General features: G+C 42.2%; 1 protein-coding gene across 7 annotated transcripts in view; it reads right to left on the bottom strand.

Moving 5' to 3' along the window:
- Positions 1-207: 207 nt before the first annotated feature.
- KMT2A (lysine methyltransferase 2A) overlaps positions 208-17,458 on the bottom strand; it is a 77,945-nt gene continuing 60,694 nt past the window's right edge. For all 7 annotated transcript variants that reach the window (XM_070803499.1, XM_070803504.1, XM_070803501.1 and 4 more), the window contains 9 exons: positions 16,825-16,905; positions 15,864-15,928; positions 14,448-14,618; positions 13,463-13,537; positions 7,915-8,093; positions 7,655-7,758; positions 6,258-6,341; positions 5,654-5,783; positions 208-5,190 (listed from right to left, as the gene is read on the bottom strand). In XM_070803499.1, coding sequence (XP_070659600.1) covers positions 4,915-5,190; positions 5,654-5,783; positions 6,258-6,341; positions 7,655-7,758; positions 7,915-8,093; positions 13,463-13,537; positions 14,448-14,618; positions 15,864-15,928; positions 16,825-16,905 — 1,165 coding nt within the window. In that variant the 3' untranslated portion in view covers positions 208-4,914. The remainder of the gene's footprint in view (positions 5,191-5,653; positions 5,784-6,257; positions 6,342-7,654; positions 7,759-7,914; positions 8,094-13,462; positions 13,538-14,447; positions 14,619-15,863; positions 15,929-16,824; positions 16,906-17,458) is intronic.

Here is a 17,458-nt window from a genome sequence, read left to right as displayed (position 1 = left end):
CCAGAGTTAATTAGGTCCCAAATATACATCACTGATAAATAAGAGAAGAAAATATGATTAAGAGAAGCAGTATAGAGTGAGGCCTGACAGAAGGGAATGATTTCAAGATTCCACCTTAAAAGAAAGGATTGTGGAAGGGATTTTGTAATCAGGTCATGGCCCATGGCCCTCCCACCTCAGCCAAAGCCAAAAGAAAGTTCAACCATGTGCAGCAATAAACTTGACATGTTTATTAATTAAACTATCACTTAAATAAAAAAAAGTGCATAGAAAATAAACATGTTTAAAAACTCCTTTTTTTTTTTTACAACTATGTACACTTTTTACTTTTACATTCAGTCTTTCGTAGACAGCTTTCAGCATTATTATTTTTTGAACTATTAAAGTATTTTCCTTCATCCCTGTCACAGGGAGTTAACACTGATGGACTTTAGACACATTTTTTTCCTTTTTTTTTTTTTTTTTTTTCTTTTTCTCTAACCAGAAGCTTGGAAGAACACAAGGGAAAAAAAAAAACAAACCGAAAGATCTGTTATACATGATAAAGTTGTCAAGAAATGTCTTATTCCTAGAAAAGAAGCTTGTCATCTGTTGAGCTTTTGAAACAATTATTCAACTACCTGTATTTACTAAAGAGACTGTTAAAAGTTCAATAAAAGAAACACCACAAGTCTATTTTCTTGGTTGAAAGACAGAACTAGAGTACCTCGGAACAAGATACCAGGAAAGCACAGAACACAATTTTCCCCTAAATGCAGGTGGTAACCCCAACATTCATAACCAAAAATAGAGAAACAAGGAGTACAGGTACTGACTGGCAACATTCACAGGCAGAAAAAACCCAGGTGACACCATTTCTGCATTTCTCTCTGATCCCGGGGATGGACTGTTTTGCCATCCCCTTAGAGTTGGAGTCTCCTCCCATGTGGGGGATCAGAGGAGCGCCAGACTGACAATTTCCTGCCACTACTAGCAACTGTAACACAATCCTTATCTATAGTGTTAAGAGAATTAAAAGCCATGGACTGAACTAGGCTTTGTTACATGGTGCATTACTATATTAGTTCCTATATATATCATATTTATATTTATTTGAAAACCAAAACAAAAAAGTTGCAAGGTTTCAGAGTGTGAGACTTGACTGGTATTCATGATTCGGCACAAAACCATCTGCTCAATAACCTTGTATTGCTTTAAAATGAAGGAAACGAAACATAAAATTACACCCAGCCCTTTGCAATGACCCGCTTTTCCTTTAAAAAAAAAAAAAAAAACAAACACCAAAAAACCGTAACTTGATTTCTATTAAAAAAAAAAAATCCCAAATCAAACTTAACATCTGACAAGGTTTTGACCTTTAGTATTTTCAGATATTTGATTGAATGTCAGTCCTTTAGAAAGATACATTCATTAGAAGGTTTTTTTTTGTTGTTTTTTTGTTGTTGTTGTATTTTTTTTTTTTAAATCAAGGGAGCTGCATGGTGCTCACAGCATTGGCCCAGGGGTTTGACAGAGGCAAGCGGGGTGGCAGAGTGGATCCCGGCAAAGGAGTCTGGTTGAAAACTTTTATATATATATATATATATATAGCTGCCAGGGCTTCCCCCTTGATTCTGGTTATTGGTCTAAAAACAGGAGGGGCTGGGCTGGAGGTGGCGGACGGTAACGGGGAGCCAAAGGGACCAAGTTCCGGCCAAAAGGTCAGCGCCATGCAGCTCCTCTGGTTACACAGTTGTCACTGGCCACCAGGAAATGCAGCCACAACAGGTTCTAGCAGCAAAGCTGTAAGTGAGCTGGCTCTCTCACTGAGAACTGACCAGGTTTGCAGCTGTGACTCCTTAGGGATTTGGGGTGCCCCTTGGGGGATTCTTGGGAACAACCCACCACAGTTCCTCAGTCTGCACTTTTGTGCGGAGATTCCCTTGGTCACTTTCACAACAGACTCAGAGGTGTCTTGGAGATAGCTATGCCGGTTTTGTTTTGTTTTTTCCCGCCTTCTTTCCCTCTTGCAGGGAAAACCTTAGCTTAATCCCCAAGTTGCTGGCAGGTACGCTGAATTTTGGCAATGGACTCAAGGCTGAGATCTAGGAGGAACTCCTCATTTCTGTGGTTGACAGTTAGGGAGTGGAAAGGCAAGGCAAACCATCTGCAGCTGGCAGGAGAAGGAAGCGGGGGGTTCCTCCCCTGGCCTCAGGGTTTGGGGTTGGTAGAAAGAGATGAGGAGGGGGCTCACAGTACAGCACGGCCTAGCAGGGCAGTCACTAGGTCTACTGAGCTGAGTTTCCCCCACTCCCGACTGGCCTTTGGGTCTTCCTCAAGGTGAATTCATGACCCGTCAGTGCATTAATCATTTCAGTAACAAATGCAGCTTAAGGTTTTTTTTTTTTCTTTAAAAAAAAAAGAAAAAGAAAAAGGAATAAAAGGATATACAAAAAAACCTCACACAGTGCAATAATAAAGGAAACCAGACACCAGTGGAACCCCTTGGGCCACTGTATCTTGTTCACGGGCAAAAGGAGGAAGGGAGGTGAGGTCTGGGCAGACTGCTTTGCCCCAGGCCCCTGCTGGCACTTCTCTGAGATGACAGGGAGACTCTGCCATCCTGGCCACAGTGCTGGGTTCCCTGCACAACAGAGAAAACAGTGACAGTGTTCCAGCAGAGCCACCAAAGTTCTTAATTAAGGTCACGGAAGAACAGGGAGCCCAGGGTGGAAGGCACAGCAGAGCCGTGAGTCCCGGGGCAGAGAGCGCTGGGCTGAGTCGTATTGCTTTGCTAGACTTCCTTCTGGAGGAATGGGCTTCTTGTGGTGAGAAGAGGCGCCCTGCCCTCCACTGGACTACGCTGCTCTGAAACCTCGTGGCTGACAGAGGCCGAGGAGCATCTGCATTATCGTGAGTGGTCAGACTGTGCTTCAGTTTCAACGAGCTGCCCCAAAAGAGGGCATGGGGGGGACCCAGGGGGTCTTTGCAGGCGTGAGGACTTGGTGGGCAGAGAGAGGGGGACGAGGTGACCTACGAGGCAGATGGTGATGGAAAACATCAGGTTGCCATTCAGCTTGGTTGCTAACTCTGAAGGAAGAAAGACAGGAAGTGCTGGCGCTCACCTCTCAGCACTGGGCTGTGCCAGGAAGGAGGGAGAGAGGCAGGCAAGAGGAGAAGGAACTGCTGTGTCGAGATCCTACCGCAGCCATTCAGGAGCTTTGACTGGAGAAGGAGGGGAGTGGCCCGATGGAGCTGGGGGCACCTTCCTTTTCCACTTATTGTCAAAGAGCAAACCCAGGAAACGTTTATGTCAACAGGGCACAAACAAGCTACACATTAAACAACGAAAAGGACACCTTCCAGGGGGAAGTTGGGCAGGAAAAACCAGACTTTGTGTGTACAGCTGAATATTTTCTCTAACTTCATCCTATGAAAATAAAAAATTATTAAAAACCGATCTTCTTTTAAATTAGGATAATACCGCGGTTTAAAAAATAGCCTTGTCATAAGTGCTTCTCCCTATGAAGTGCTTCTCATAGAAAAATATACAAAATATATTTACATTTATAAAACCTTAAATAGTAAACTGTAAACAGAACCGAGTAAAATCCAATGACTTAATTTAACAGGTTCAGGAACCGTCTTGGGGAAAAGAAGAGAAGAAACATTTGATGCTGTTTTGACCACATCCTAAGGAGTAATCAGGGCAGTAGTGTCATTTCATTTCATTTGCTTTAGCCACAGATTTTGCACAGGTGGCAGAGGTCCCTCGATACAAGGTGGTCTAGTCCCCAAGTTTTGGGCCTTGAAATCTGATTAGTGTTCTGCCTTCAACTGGACACTGACCATTTAAAAATTAAGTCTTCCTATGTCTTAACAAGGGGAAAATAAAGTTACCATGTCCTAGGAATGGGACCCAGGGGTCATCCTGGTTGTGAAACTCTGACTGTTGCATGATTCAAATCCTATTTAAATAATCTTCTTCTTCTACATATATTTCTTTAAAACTCTCAGTGGAGCTTTATGAAAACATCTCCAAATTCTGTCTGGTTACGGCCAATGGCTCCTGTCCACTTTCCCACTGGGAGTGCTTACAGGCTCAGGGAACGTCTTGTAGGCACATCCTATGCCCAACAGGGAGTGTTCTTACACAGGGAGTCACTCTCCCCTACCACCCAGAGAGAACGGGAAAGCGGTGGGATGCAGAATGGGGAAACGAGAAAGTGGAGTGAAGAGAAGGAATGAGAGGGAAGCCGCTCCTATTGTCTAGGAAGGTGACTGACTGAGATAAGGCTCATGGGGGTAACACTCCCACTTAAAGCCCACAGGCTCAATGTTTGGTAATGAATTGGCACAACCCCAAGACAGCTTTTGACACCAAAGGTGCTAAGAATCCTGTCTCCCAACCAGAAGGGAACTCTCAACTGGGAGGATAGTAGGGAAAACCACCAGACCGTCTCTCTTTGTTCAACACATGGCTACAGGCTGGGCCGGGCTGGCAAACTGTCAGGTCTCCAACCAACCCCGCACCAGGGCTGTGCCTGACCCCTCGCTTACAGTGCTTGGGAAACGCCAAGACGAGGATGGCAACTTTTGAGGAGGTGCTCAGGCCAATCTCCCTACACAACTAACTCTCTACAGGCTCCTTCCAGGCAAGTCTGCTAGGGACCCCTTCCCCACTTTTTAACGGCACACAATCAGAGGGGCCCCAGTAGAAAGCCGATCGCGGATCTTTTCTTCTAGACCTCATCTCTCTCCAGGACTATGATCACATGTAGAATGTGAATATGGGACCCAAGGGAGCCCAGCCGTCACAGAGGCCCCTCAACTGTGCCCGCTCAATCCTGGAATACCTGGCTGCTGGCAAAGGCCTTCGGCATCACTGTGGAGGCCCTGGGTCCTAGTACTCCGACACTGGGGAGAAGAGCAGCTTTAGTTTAGGAACTTCCGGCATTTCTTGGCACCACAGTTGCAGGGGAGCTTGTTGCTGGCGTCCTCAATGGGGAATTTATAGTCGTAAGTGAGTTCCTCCCCTCGGTAGATCTTGCGCATGGCGAAGATGACAATGTGCTTCTGCCCGTCGATGTTGATGACCCGAGAGTAGCAGTTGGGCTCACATGAGTGGTTGATGAAGCGGGCGGCGTTCCCGTGCATGGTGGCGTCCACCACCTCAGAGTCATCGATCCGGAACATGTAGCAGCCGATGCCCTGCAGGAAGGAGGACAGAGAAGAGCCTGGCTCAGGCTGGACAACACAGAACCGTTTTCTGATGTGATCTTAGCCACTGATGAACAAAGTTCCTTCTGGTAAAATTTCTGGATTTCTTGCATCTTTCAGGATGCTTCCATGAGAAATTCCTAGATTATAGGCACTGGACCACAGGTTTATTAACGTCTCCACAAGAGAAACCTATGGCAGGAGAAACCTACAGCTTGTGTCACAATGTGCTTTCGATCCTGGGATCCATTCAGACAAATCTTCAAAGAGTATCTTTGTGTGCTAATCCCTACAGTGGACTGGGCCCACCACAAATTCAGAGATGTTAAAATGTAATAAAAACCAGTGTCTAATTAATAAAATATACTAATTTCTCTGGGATCTAGGGACCATCTTTGTAGGTGATGGCCCCTTCTATAACGAAAGAACTGGAGAGTACAAGTGTGGGACTCACCTTGCTGTCATAGTACTTCTCTCGCTTGTCAGTCTGGATGGAACGGATGACGTTGCCAGCATACTCAATCACCATCTCACCTGCATCAATGTTTCTCTTACAAAAAAGACCCCGGCCGTGGATGGGAGACCTAGGACATAAAGATGGAAAAGACATCAGCTGCCGATTCTGCAAATAAGGTTAAATGTGTGAATACATGAATAAAATCTTCAGGTCTATGAAGAGATTTATTGGTCTCTATTTCTATTGGTTCTATTTAATAGAATCTATCGGCCTCCATTTCTCCAGGAGAGACAGATACTTAGGAAAGAAAAACTGGACCCACCTGATCTGAATGAATATACTAATCATTCTAACAAATGGCCAAGGATTAAAGATTTCTCCATTCCGTAACCCACTAGAAGTAGCAGTACATTAATGCTCACTGTGTTAAATTCCTTGTTCAACATAAGGAGCTCCAGGATCCCAGGACATCAGGTTCAATTAGCAATACTGACAGAAACCTCACTTGCTGAATGAAGGAGGTGACTTCAGCATTTGGTCCACTTTGATTTTGGAAAACTTCGTTAGTTTTCTAGAATTCTTTCTATAATTTTCGCCATACCTGTAGACACCAACTGCCTCCTTAGAAGTCTTTTTTAAGTGCCGGAAACGCATGGGCATTGGTAGATCCATACTAGTTGCCCTCCTAAAGAAAGAAGGCTCGTTATTAATAAATTCTCTTTAGGAAATCATCAGTTTTGAGTCTTGGATCGAACAGTCCTAGACCATATGACTACACTGTGTGTTCAATGCTAAGTATAACAACTGCCTTATAAAAATGTATCATTGCTTAGTTGCTAAGTCATGTCCCACTCTTTTGTGATCTCACGGACTGTAGCCCGCCAGGCTCCTCTGTCCATGGGATTTCCCAGGCAAGAATACTGGAGTGGGGTGCCATTTTCCTATTCCAGGGGATCCTTCTGACCCAGGGATCAAACCCGAGGCTCCTGGATTGGCAGATGGATTCTTTACTACTGAGCCATGAGGGAAGCCCACCATATAAAATTATGCCTATACTATGTTATATATGAAGTCTACGGTGGTATGCCCAAAGCTGACAGAGTATACCACAGTTGAATAAAATATACATCTTTTAGTTATTTGAGTTTCTCCTCTGTTAACATATTCCTCTCTCTTTGCTAGCCAGTTACTGCTACTTCAACACAAACTATATTCCTCTTCTTAAATATTATTTGGGATATTCTGATCCAAGCAAAACTGGAAAGAGGGAAGCAAAGAGTATTTCTTTTTTATTTTTTAATATAGTTGATTTACAATGCTGTATTAATTTCTGGTGTATAGCAAAGTGATTTTACTTTATATTCTTTTACATATTCTTTTCCTTTATGGTTTATTACAGGATTGAATATGGTTCCCTGTGCTATATGGTAGGACCTTACTGTTTACCTATTTATATATAGATATATAGTAGTAGTAGTTTGGATCTGCTAATCCCAGACTCCTAATTTATCCCTACCCTCTTTGGAAAATCCCATAGACAGAGGAGCCTGGTAGGCTGCAGTCCATGGGGTCGCTAAGAGTCAGATAAGACTGAGTGACTTCACTTTCACTTTTCACTTTCATGCACTGGAGCAGGAAATGGCAACCGACTCCAGCGTTCTTGCCTGGAGAATCCCAGGGACAGGGGAGCCTGGTGGGAGGCCGTCTATGGGGTGGCACAGAGTTGGACACGACTGAAGCGACAGCAGCAGCAGCGGCTGCCTTTCCCTTTTGGTAACTGTAAGTTTGTTTTCCATGTCCGTAAGTCTGTTTCTGTTTAGTAAAATAAGTTCATTTGTATTGTCTTTTAGACCCCACGTAATATAAATGCTATCGTACGGTATCTGCCTCTTTCTCGCTTCACTGACTATAATCTCTAGGTCCATCCACATTGCTGCAAATGGTATCGTTTCACTCGCAAAGAGTATTTCTGGTGACCCCACTCCACTCCAGACTTACCGAGCTGACTTCAGCTGCACCTCCTCCTCTTCCTCGTCATTGGGGTTGTACTCAGGAGGCTGCCGGTGTTTAGAAGCCAGGAAGTTAAACATGTCAAAGGCTGACTTCCTGGAGCCAAAAGATTAAGATATGTTTAGAGAGACAGTTTAGTAGAGCCAGCGAAGGACAGTGTTAACAGGAAGTCTCAGAGGTTAAGTGGGAAAATACACCAGTAGACAATAAAATCAGGACCCCAAATTGCTTAAGGACAAGAACAGAACTTGCCTCAGGTGGACTTCAGCCCTGGCTGAGCCGTGAGGGTTCAGTGGGGGCTCATTGGCCTCCTCTGGTTTGTGGAAACGGAATTTGTAATTCCTACAGTGCTTGGCACCAGACAGTTGCTCAATCAGGAATACAACAGCGTCATGGAGAATCCCCAGCATCCGCAAACCGTTCACACCTGTAGGATTGAAGGCACCAGGGTAGTGAGGAGCCCAGCCAACAGAAGCCACATACAACCACAGAAATGCCTAAGCTAGGGAACAACTCTGCCAGAGGCTGCTCAAGAGTGAATTATATAAAGACGAGCTAGAAATGAGCATTAGGTAGCCAAAATAATAATGTGGCTACAGATCCATATGGAAAACACTTGTGACAGAGAAAAAAGCATGCCATCAAATTCTGGACTATGTTCCTTTCTATGTTCCTATGTACATGGGAAATGCTGTGTTATTTCATTACACGGGCATAATGACCATGAATTATGAGATGAGGCAGGAATTACTAGCCTCATCTCAAGGAAAGTAAATCTAGATTCACACCTAAGGTAACCTAGCTAGTGTGACAGGATTTGAACCTTGGACTGTGTAACAAAAATGATTCCATTTTTGTTTATAGCTAATGGAGCACCTGAATTCTATAAGTTCATACACATACACACAGGCACCTCACTAAAATTTATAAGGAATGTTGGTAAACCCTAACACAGAACTCTCTTCCATGTTATTATGGTGAATGAATGGAGAAACACACAACAGCCACTTTGTTTTACTCTAAGTCTTAATTCATTAATGAGCACTTATTTCTTTTTATTTTATAAAAAACAACATTTATGTAAGTCTGCTGGCATAGATGGTCAAATGCTTTCTGAAATTATTGTCTTCCTCCATTAACAAATGGGACAGAGTAATAACTGCCATCCCTCTTTTTAACACTAGCAAATAGCTAATTAAGTAAACAGTATTATTTCATTTACAATGATTGGTTTTGGTATTATTAATAGATAACAAAATAATAATGGTATCTGTTGTAGACAAGATATATATTTCACAGGCCTAACTGTGCTAGAACACATGTAATTCCGATGGAATACATGTAATTCCAATGGACACATTGCTTAAATATAAAGCATATTTTTAGAGATGTAACCCTAGTGTAATTTTGGGGCCTTATGTTATGTCTCAAAGGATATCTGTGTTTAAATGTTAACAATCACTTCTAGGAGGTGGAACCTCATCCTACCTTTGAATTTGTTATTGTGGTAGTTAGTTTTTTCAACTTGTAAAATTTTACATCTTGGATAATTTTTCTAAAAAGGGAAAAATTATTATTAGATGCCTAATTTCCACTTAAGAGAATTTCTAAGGGATATAATTTGGTTTTAGAAGCAAGCAGAAAGTTAAGTCTCCAGATAAGCAACATTCTTATGATAAAATTATTGTTCTTTTTTTTTTCTTATATGATATTATACATGTTTTAATGCCATTCTCCCAAATCATCACCCCCCTCCCTCTCCCACAGAGTCCAAAAGACTGTTCCATACATCTGTGTCTCCTTTGCTGTCTTGCATACAGGGTTGTCGTTACCAAAATTTATTGTTCTGATTATAACTCAACCTATACAAGTATAAAACACAAGTTGACAATATAAGAGCTCAAGCCATAAAAGGCAATGACAAACATTTTAAATGTATGTATTTATTTATTGGGCTGCACCAGGTCGTAGTTACAGCACGTGGGATCTTCAGTCTTCACTGTGGCACGAGGGATTTTTAGTTGCAGCAGGCAAACTCTTGGCTGCAGCATGTGGTATCCAGTTTCTGACCAGGGATCAAAGCTGGACTCCCCGCACTGGGAGCACAGAGTCTTAGCCACTGAACTGCCAGGCGAGTACCACTTTTTTTCTCTAAAAACACTGATTTTCCCCAAGAATTTCTTCCTAGGAGTTTTAGATTCCTGTACATTCTGACAGAAAAAGCCATTAAAAAGATACTTATGGGTATTTTCACAAAATGCATTTTAAGGTTTAGTCTGAGTGTTTAGCTCTGCATTTACTAGAGGGCTTACAATGAGATTAGACATTGTGTCAATAACAGGAAAAGAAAGATGATTTATGCATGGTGCCTGGTCTCAAGGAGCCCTTGGCAGAGGGAGATATATTACGTATACAAACCTCGCAATGTGAAAGCAACCAGATAAATGTGTAGGATACAGGACACCTGTGTAGGATACTGTGGGAACAACCTAGTCTCTTGTGGGCGATTCGCTTACTCATCCAACAAATATTTCCTGATCACCTGCTCTATCACCCACATTCGTTCTATCCACTGTGGCAGAAAGAATCTTGGGAAAACAAAGGTGAACATAACTGGAAGGTACCTGAGACTGGAAGGTCTCAGTTTTAATGTCACCTCAAGAGACGCCTTTCCTGACCACTCGATCTAGAAAAGACTCCCTGCCACCAAGTACCTACCCTTGTGTCAGAGTCTTTCGTCACTCCATTTTATCTTCTTCAGAGCGCTGACAGCTGCCTCTAGAATATAAGCGTGTGGGGACAAGGACCAGGCAGTAGCCTGGGAGATGGAGACTGATGGACAGGCTCTGGACTATGGAACACAGAGATCAGTGTGGTTCACTCCCAGCATCTGCTACTTTGTTTTCTATGTCTGTGTTTGCTAAGTTGCTTTAGTCATGTCCGACCCTTTGTGACCTTATGGACTGTAGCCTGCCAGGCTCCTCTGTCCATGGGATTCTCTAGGCAAGAATACTGGAGTGGGTTGCCATGCCCTACTCCAGGGGGTCTTCCCAATCCAGCATTTCCTGCAATAGCAGGTGGGTGCTTTACCACTAGCGTCACCTGGGAAGCTCTGTGTCTGTGGGTCTATTTCTATTTTGAAGATAAGTTCATTTGTATCATTTTTTTTGTTTTTTTAGATTCCACATGGTGGCACTACTAGTAAAGAACTGGCCTGAAATGCAGGAGACCTAAGAGATGTGGGTTCGATCCCTGAGTTGGGAAGATCCCCTGAAGAAGGAAATGGCAACCCACTCTGGTATTCTTGCTGGATCCCATGGACAGATGAGCCTGGTGGGCTACAGTCCATGGGGTTGCAAAGTGTCAGACACGGCTAAGAAACTTCTTCACATGTTCACAGCACATTCATAAGTGATATCATATATTTGTTTTTCTCTGTCCTCTCTTCCCTCTTTAAACAAAAATATTATAAAGAATATTCCTCTAGGTACTCATTCATTTTCCTTTCTAGGACCAATTTGAAAAGAGATGGTTAGAGAGGTGGCTAGATACAGAACAGCCAGAGTGAATGGAAGGTTTTCTTCCACCCTAGATTAATTAAAATCTGTAATTGTGCTTGAAACTGTGTGATATATTTTTATACTGCCTAAATGTAATTTGAAATCTAATACCAATGAATCTATTTCAACTTTAAAAAGAAAGTGTAACAAAAACACAATGAGACATCATTTCATACTCACTAAGATGTCTATGATCAAAAAGACAGACACTAACAAGTGTTGACAAGGATATGGATATTGGAATCACTGTATATTGCTGGTGGAAATGTAGAATGGTGATGCCACACTGGAAAACCAATTTGGCAGTTCCCCATAAAGCTAAGTACAGAGTCACCACAGACCCAGCTGTTCCACTCCCAGGAGCAGAATCTTACATGTATCATCAATATTTAGTTCAGAGTGACCCTGGGAAGAGGCCATATAAAAAACTTTAATTATAGTTCACCCAATGACCACCACAGTTGGACAGAGCAGAATCTATGAACCATATTTTGTTGCCCCCAAAATATCTCCCTCACCGATCTAAAAAACAAAAAAGACGCTATCCCCAAAGTAAAAAAGAAGGCAGCCCACAGAATGAAAGAAAATATTTGCAAATTACATATCTGATAAGGAATTATTATCCTTAATATACAGAACTTATGAAACTCAACAACAAACAAAAAAACACCTTACAAAGAAACAAAGGACTTGAATAAACATTTCTCTAAAGAAGATATACAGATGGCTGATAAGCAAAAGAAAAGATGCTCAACATCTCAAGTGATTAGGGAAATGTACAGAAAACAACAAGTATTGGTGAGGACGTGGAAAAATTGGAACTTTTGTGTATCACTGGTGGGAATGTAAAATGATATAGACACTGTAGAAAAGAGTTTGGCAGTTTTTCATAAAATTAAAAATAGAATCACTGTAAGATCCAGCAATTCTACTTCTGGGTATATATCCAAGAGAACTGAAAGCCAAGTCTTGAAGAGATCACTGTACACACGTGTTAATAGCAGAATTATTCAAATTATCAAAAACTGGGAAGCAATCTGAGTGCCCACTGATGGATCAATTGATAAAGTAAATGTAATATACATTAAATGGAATAATATTCAGCCTGAAAAAAGAAGTTCTGCAACATGCAAGGATGCACCTGGAGGACATTATGCTGAGTGTACTAAGCCAGGCACAAGAGGACACTCACATGAGGTGCTTCAAATAGTTAAAATCACAAAGATGGAAAGAAAGAATAATGGTGGGTACCAGAAGTTGTAGGAAGGGGAGAATAGGGAGTCAATGGTTAATGGATATAGAGTTTCAGTTTTACAAGATGAAAAGTTACATGGACTTCCCTAGTGGTTCAGTGGTTTAAAGAATCCGCTGGCCAATGCAGGGGACATGGGTTCAATCTCTGGTTTGAAAAAATTCCACATGCTGCAGGGCAGCTAAGCCCATGCGCCACCACTAGTGAAGCCGTGCGCCCTAGAGCTTGCTCCACAAGAGAAGCCACCACGATGAGAAGCCCATGCACCGCACCCAGAGAGGAGCCCCCACTCGCCACTAGAGAAAGCCCACACACAGCTACGAAGATCTGGTGCGGCCAAAAACATAAATAAACAAATAAGATGAAGAAAAGTTAGAGAGATGGATGGTGGCAAGGGCTGCACAACAAGGTGGCTGTATTTAATCCACTGAAGTGTATACTTACAAATAATTTTAAAGTATTTCTAATTTAAAAATTTTGTTATGTGTATTTTACTACAATAAAAATTGTAAAAAAGGAATAAAGTACTGAGGTGATGTTACAGTAGAGAAATCTTGAAAGAATTATATTAAACGAAAGCAGCCAGGCACAAGAGGCTATGACCTGTATGATTCATTTCTGCAGGAAATGTATGAGTAGGTGCATCCAGAGACAGAGCAGAGGAGTGGCTGCCAGGGGCTGGGGCTGAGGCATGACCGCTAATGGGTATGGGGTTTCTTGTAGGGATGATGAAAATGTTCTGCAATTATACAGTAGTGATGGCTTGCACAGCTCTGTGAAAACACTAAAAGCCACTGATTTATATGCTTTAAATGGGTAAACTGTGTAGTATAAGGTTTATATCTCAATAAAGTGTGAAAAATGATTTTTTTTAAAAAAGGAGGATGATTTTTTTTTGGGGGGGGTAGAACCACCCCTGTAGCTTAGAGTTACAAGCTACCAGAGGATACTGAAACAGGCGGAAGATGACCTCTGTAGCATTACCTGCAAATGAGAGCTGCTTCAGGCGGGCGTTGGACCGAGCCTCCTGGACTTTGTCTGTCAGCGACTTCCAGGCATCTGTAAGGAGGTAAGATACTCGGTTTAAGTGTCGCTCTGCGATGGACCTGAAACTACCACAACACTGGTAGTTGATTATACTGCAATTAAAATAAGAAGTTGTTTTTGTTTTTTTAAGATATTCAGTCAAACATCTCAATACCAATATAGTGAAAATATCCCCTGCTAAATCAGCTTTGTGTTGTTTTCTTAGTTTAAATCAGTTCACTGAATAAGAATGCTGGGAAGGTGTCCCACCCAGCAGGGCTCCTTTCTATTACAAAGGATGCAAAAGCAGTGAGGAGATGCCTGTCTTCTGAAAATGACCCCTGATCCCCAAGCACTCACTTCCCTAGAGGGTAGTTCAGGTCCCAAACCTGAATATGTGGTATGAACTCTGCTCCCTGTACCCCTAACCAACACAATAACAGCAGCAATGGTTAACCAGGACTGTGGGAAGATCACAACCTCTCAGCTCCTTATAATTAAGGGGTTTAACCAGAAAACCTTCACAATCCCTTCCACCTCTAACTTGAGTCTGTGATCTCTCTTCCCACGCTCTGCATGTAATACATCTTACATAGAACTTGCACTCTTATTTTTTTTTGTTCGCTTTACAGATCACTTTTTTTAGTCACCCAGGCCTGAATCTTCAGTCATCTTTGACTCATCTCTCTCTGCCCTCTACATCCAAGCAGTCATGAATGTGTCCGTTCTTCCCTCCTTTGCTTTCCTCTCCTTCCAGAAGTGGACTTTCTTACCTGACATCTCTACTGCAGCAATACTCTAACTAGGGGCCTCTTGCCTTCTGGTGTCTCCAGTCCACTCTGTCATATGCGGAGCTGCCCGCATAGATGGCGCTCCTACAGATGAAGTGCAGCCCCGGCTGACAGAGCCTGCGCTGTCAGCCGACCTAACGTAACCCACGCACCTTCAATACTTTCTGCACATATCTGAAAGCCATCATCACTTGAAATTTCAAAAACAAGTCCTTTCTTGGGCTTTTTCTCAGCAATGCTTTCTTTCCGCTTCTGTTCTTGCTGGAGCCAAAGCATCAGTGGAGAGCTGAAATTACTTTCTTCCTCTTCCGCCGTTTTAGGTTCTGTGAGGGAGAAAATGGGGGCCAGAGTGGATGCCACAGCACACACATACTGAGTCCTTTACACACGTCATCTCTAAGCCTAAAAACATTTCACAGCTGGCTTCATCATTCCCATTTACAGATAACACACCTGAGGCTCAAAGAAGCGGAGCAGCTTGCCTGAGGTTAGAGCTAGAAAATGACAAAAACAAGAATATACACACATATTTTTATGTGAAGTTATACTGTCTCTCTAGTGAGTTTCTATAATCACAATCTAACTGTTTTACACTAAGTAATTGCCTTCAATAGAGTCAAAGCTAAAAAATAACAATGGTTAACATGTGTGAGGAATGCTTCCAGGAATTTTCTAAATTAACTCAGATAAACCTCGGAACAATCCAGTGAGGCAGGTGTCATTATTATCTTAATTTTAAAGGTGAGAAAACTGAGATGGAGAGAGGTCAAGGAATCCAAGTTCGTACAGCGAATGTGGTAAAGCTGGGATTTCCACCTACATGGCTCCAGAGTTTGCACTCAGCCACCACCTCTCATACTGCCCACTGACACAGAAATGTGTCAATCCCCTCCAGGAATCAGCAAATAAGCAGAATGTGACTACTGCCCAAACCTTACGCCTAAGCATTTTCTCTACCTGGTTTTCTTCCAGGAATCCCCTCAATGGAAAAGGGCAAAGACTTATATCCAGAGCTCTCTAGTCTTCAAGTAACTACTTGTTTATCAATGAAATGTATTAGGACAGATGGAAGTGCTAAGGAGATGTATCTGGCTATATTATATAATAAGAGTGGTTCTTGGTTTTCACTAGTGACAAGTAAAGGCTGAGGGCAGCTCCTTGTGAGCTGTTTCAGCCACACTGCTGTTACAACAAGCAGGGCAGTCGAGTCTTTACAGTGTACGTCTTAGTCTGCTGTCCTTTGGTCAATGACCCAGTTTTTTAGAGTTTTGACTTCTTTTTCCTTTAATCTAGAAAATCAGTAGGTGGAGAAGGAGGTTTTTTTTTTTAACATTTAGCTATTTATTTGGCTGTGCGGGGTCTTGATTGTGACGTGCGGGATCTTTAGTTGTGGCCTGTGAGGTCTTAGTTGCGTCGTGTGGTATCTACAGAGTTCCCTGACTAGCGACTGAACCAGGGCCCCCTGCATTGAGAGCACGGAGTCTCAACCACTGGAGAAGTCCCAAGGTGATTCTTACAGTGCTTCTGGCTTTGAAATTCTGATTCTAACATGTTACCCACCCACATACCTGAATTTTCTGGTTCATGTGCTGGATTCTGTGTTGTCTGAATCTCAGGAAGAGCAGCCACTTGCCTACATGAAAAGAAAACCAAACAGGAGATGCAACTCCAGCGAGTTCTTCAATTCAAAGATAAAAACTGTCAACAATCTGCCATTCGGCTGTCAGTTACATCAGACATGAACCACAGGATGCTTTGTGTACAACCTGCCGAATGGATACACCACCACACTACTGTATGATACACAACATCAACTATCTTTTGAGAGATTCTTCCCCAAACACTGACATTAAGTTTCTGCTTTTGGAACTGTAGATTGTGTTCTTGAAATTCTTCTCATACCCTTAAGTGTCAGAAAAAAAAAAAAAGACACTCGTTAGAAGCAGTTCTGGAGTTGCTTAAGTGAGCTAGCTGGTTTAATTAAAAACAAAATCAGGCTGCATGAGCCAGTAATCCACACCAATTTTCACTTTTTAAAATTAAATAAATTGTGCAAACAATCCAGATGGAGATCAACAGGAGACTAGTTAAATTACTGTATTGTCTACACAATGGACCTGGAGACAGTCATTAAAAAATGAAGTGGCATAGAAATATGTATACAATACAATATAATTAGGCAAAGCAAACAAGTACAGAATGGTATGTACAGCATTATTCATTTTATGTAAAAAGGTATGTACACATTCATACATACACCCTGTAAATCAATATGCACAGAAATGTTGGCATGAATGAAAACAAATTACAAGCAATGATTACCTCTAGGCAATAAACTGGGAAAGGGGTAAGCAGGATGAATGTGGAATCTTCATCTACTATTTAAGTAATTCTATGTTGTTGTTTTTTAACAAGCATGTATTAATTCCATTAAAAAAAAAAATCAATACAAATCAGGAAGGACTGTTTTCTAAAATGAGGTGGACAGAGCTGAGGGTTTCATCTTAGGGAACTAAGTTTTGTACTCACGCTGCAGGCTGCCCACACTCCTTCTGTGGTGACTGCTCCACACTAGCTGTATCCTGCGGCTCAGCCTCTGCTCCTGGAGTCCTGGAACAGAATCATTTGGATCTCTTCAGGAAAAACAAGAGTAAATATGTACCCAACATGGAGGTCAGTCTAAAGAAATGACTCCACCAGGATCACATAAAATGTATGGGCTGGGAAAACTAACCTGTGGTGATACAGGTCAGTATGTCTAACCAGCCAGTGAGGAGGGGGCACTGACTGAAGGGAGGGCACCGTGGCCTTCTGCGGCCTTCTGGAACACTAGGAATATCTTATATTATGATCGAAATGGCAGCCTTGTGGGTGCATACCTAGGTAAAAATTCATTTGTGTACTTTACGTATATCTTAATAATAATGTTTCAGAAAAGGACACCAGGAGGATCTCCAACAGGTGGTTTTGCCCTCCAGACAGGAATAATCATCCCTTAGTCTCCTAACTGAGCCTCAGCAAAAAGAAACATGAGCAAACAGTAGCACTGTTCTAAATCAGAGCAGAGAGTGATTAAAGATGTGGTTCTGTTCACGGGACAAACTGCCATGAATGGAACTAAATATTACTCTATAAACTACCACTGTGAGAAAAAAAAAAAAAG

The sequence above is a fragment of the Bos indicus genome, chromosome 15 (genome assembly GCF_029378745.1).
Source record: "Bos indicus isolate NIAB-ARS_2022 breed Sahiwal x Tharparkar chromosome 15, NIAB-ARS_B.indTharparkar_mat_pri_1.0, whole genome shotgun sequence".
Classification (NCBI taxonomy): Eukaryota; Metazoa; Chordata; class Mammalia; order Artiodactyla; family Bovidae; genus Bos; species Bos indicus.
This window is presented reverse-complemented; position numbering and strand designations above follow the sequence as displayed.